At 41.7% G+C, this 2,703-nt stretch overlaps 1 protein-coding gene across 1 annotated transcript in view; it reads right to left on the bottom strand.

Moving 5' to 3' along the window:
• Positions 1–2,492, bottom strand: part of MAT2B (methionine adenosyltransferase 2B) — a 17,948-nt gene extending 15,456 nt beyond the window's left edge. The window contains exon 1 of the mRNA XM_008073600.2: positions 2,150–2,492. Within this exon, the coding sequence (XP_008071791.1) occupies positions 2,150–2,179 (30 nt within the window). The 5' untranslated portion in view covers positions 2,180–2,492. The remainder of the gene's footprint in view (positions 1–2,149) is intronic.
• Between the last annotated feature and the right edge of the window lie 211 nt (positions 2,493–2,703).

The raw sequence follows: 2,703 nt of genomic DNA, 5'->3' as shown, positions 1-2,703 counted from the left end.
CCCAGGCCGAGCCCGCCCGCCGCTTCCGGCTTCCGCCGCCATAGCCGCACCCGCTGATTGGCCACGCTCCGCCGACGCCCCAGAAAGTGGGCGGGCACGCGAGGGACGCGCCCAGCCCACGCGCCAGCTCTTAAAGAGACACGCCAAACAAAGGCCCCGACCTTAAAGCAATGAATTCAAGTTTTGTTTATTTATGTGCTTTTTCTGCTTTTTTATTTTTTCTAAACAGGGGAAGATCTAAAATGGATTGCCTTGAGCTTCAAGTCTGCAGACTGTGCGCAGTGCATTAAAAGTCAACTGGCATTACATAAAGTAGAATAAAACATTTTAAAGGCATGGGAGGTGAAGGGATAGGGTGGATACACAAAGGACACACATCTCTAGAGCTTTAGGTGTGGATTTTGAAAGATTTAGAACAGACAAGGAATAAAAATATGTGTTGGCGTCTAAGCCATTTGTCTCTCCAGGATGCTAAAAAATAGTATGTGTGAAATTTCAAAAATGTGAAACTATTTTTAACTAATTAAAAATAAAAAGGTGTGTGGAGAGGAAGATGGTTTGGGCACCTCTTCAAAACTCAGGTTCTTGGACGTTAGCTATCATTACAGTATGAGAAACTGGTAGGAAAGTCCGGGAATCTACTTCTTAGTGGGTTTAGCAAGAGTCAAGACCACCCTTTCAGAAGCAACAACTTGAGGGCTGCAGCTTTGGACTAAAGGAGCCCAGCCTTGGAGAGCACCCAGAATTAAAGAAAAAAAAACAGGTAGTTTAATGCTGGGTGTTCTACCACCCGAATCCCTTTTTAAAAGTAAATCAGAAACAATCGCCTTAAATGTTGAGGCCAATCCCGCACCCAACAGATTTTCTTTGCGTTTCAAAACCCGCCAGGCAGGTTGCCAGTGAAATTTACGCAGAAAATAAATACCAGCATAGACTATGTAGGATGTGCCCATTTTTCACCGAACAGTCCGAGTGTTGTAGTACGAATACCCAGGAGAGCGAGCTTTATAAACGTCGCCCACAAACGTGACCACTGCTAGCTTGGATCTTCCTGAGGCCTCATCTTCATAATCCTTTTTTATTTATTTTAGAGCTAAAGACTAAGCAGCCTTTTTATAAAAAGTTTTTCCACGTCAGAGCCCCATGACTTTCCTTTCTCCCCAACCCCCAGCAAGAACTTATTTCCTTATTCAGGTAAACATAAAAGTTGCTTTGGAACAGAAACCGAAGACAACCTGAGGTCGCTTACTTTTCGTTTTTTGTTTTGTTTTAATCCAAGCTGTTACAGTTCATCAGTTTAGCATTATTTAGAAAATCCTTGAGAGGACTACCGCAGGACTAAATAGTATAATCTGGGGAAAACAAAGACAAGGGCCCCGGGAGCAGATCCAAGATCCTCTCAATATTCCTCTCTTAAAAACAGAAAATTTGCTTAAAGTTTCTAGTTGCAACGGGTGATGCAATCTTACCATTTTAGGGGGGAAAATTGAGTTCAGCATGAAGAATTAAGGACATGCATATGTAATTAGTATTTTGAGTCTCCGAGCAGCTTTGTCTTGAGGAACAAAAAGGATTTAACACGACTACATCTGAGAATTTGACTTGATAACCAGTAAAAGTTGGGTATTAAAAGCTGGGGTATATGTCTGGGTATGAATTTAATCGTTTTCTTTAGTGATGATAGCGAGGGTCTATGTGAATCAAACACCATTCTTACACAGACGATATCCAACTTCGTGTAGTGACCAAGTCTGTAAATTTAAAGAAAGCAGCCTGAAACTAAAAGTTATGTTAGCAGATTCAATTCATACAAGGACAAAGAAAGTCTGGAGCACACCACTAGAGATAAAATCCTTATTTATACAGAACCTTCACATACATAATTGCATTTAAAATGGTAAATGAAACTGCTGTTCTGTTTTGCATTTTATTTTTCAGTTGATGAGACTTAGCGGAGCTCTCCCTAACCTGGTTTCCCAGGTCAGTTTCTAAAGTTTGTTTGTTCTTCTATGTCCCAAAGAAGGTTATGTTCTAAGGAAATGAATGACACTCGTTTCTATTTTCTCTACACACCAAATTTCACTGAAATGCTTTTTTTTTTTTTAAAGCGACTCTAGAATGCTTCATTTCTGCAATTGCCAGCTCTTACCTGTTCCATGTCCTCCGGCATTTCAGGCATGATTTCAAAATTATTTCAGGAAAACAGATACAGGGCTGGTCTCAGGCTCTGCCACTGCTTGCTGGGTCTTTGTCTGCTTCTGCCTGCAGAGAGCGCCGGCACGCCAGAACGTGAGGCGAGGCTTCACTTGACCTTTTAAATTAGCATTTTGATTCCGATCCCGGAATCTCGTGCAGTTTTCCACATGGCAGTAAGCTGGCAGCTGATTCCCCGTGGTAGTCTCGAAAATACCCAATGAGAAGTTTCATGTTTAATTGCCAGCCAAGCGCGGGGTCCGCTAGCAAAACCATTTTGGAAGAACTAACTATAGGAAGGGGGGAAAAAAAACCCCGACAACTTCCTATTAAGACTTGTTGCAGTTTTCTAGAAGAAAAGTGAGCCGGCGGTTAGAATGTACAGAGATCCTGCAATTGGTTCGTGTTCTGGAAGGAACAGTTTTATAATCTTGCTCAGTTATGACTTATTGCAACAGACTATTTTAGATCTTCTTGCGCTTGCTGTTTTCTGAATGCCTTTAACTTAAA

This window comes from Carlito syrichta, unplaced genomic scaffold, assembly GCF_000164805.1.
Source record: "Carlito syrichta isolate Samal-C Ts95f unplaced genomic scaffold, Tarsius_syrichta-2.0.1 Scaffold315958, whole genome shotgun sequence".
NCBI classification, from domain to species: domain Eukaryota; kingdom Metazoa; phylum Chordata; class Mammalia; order Primates; family Tarsiidae; genus Carlito; species Carlito syrichta.
The sequence above is the reverse complement of the archived record's forward strand: the minus strand, read 5'-3'. Positions and strand labels throughout refer to the sequence as shown.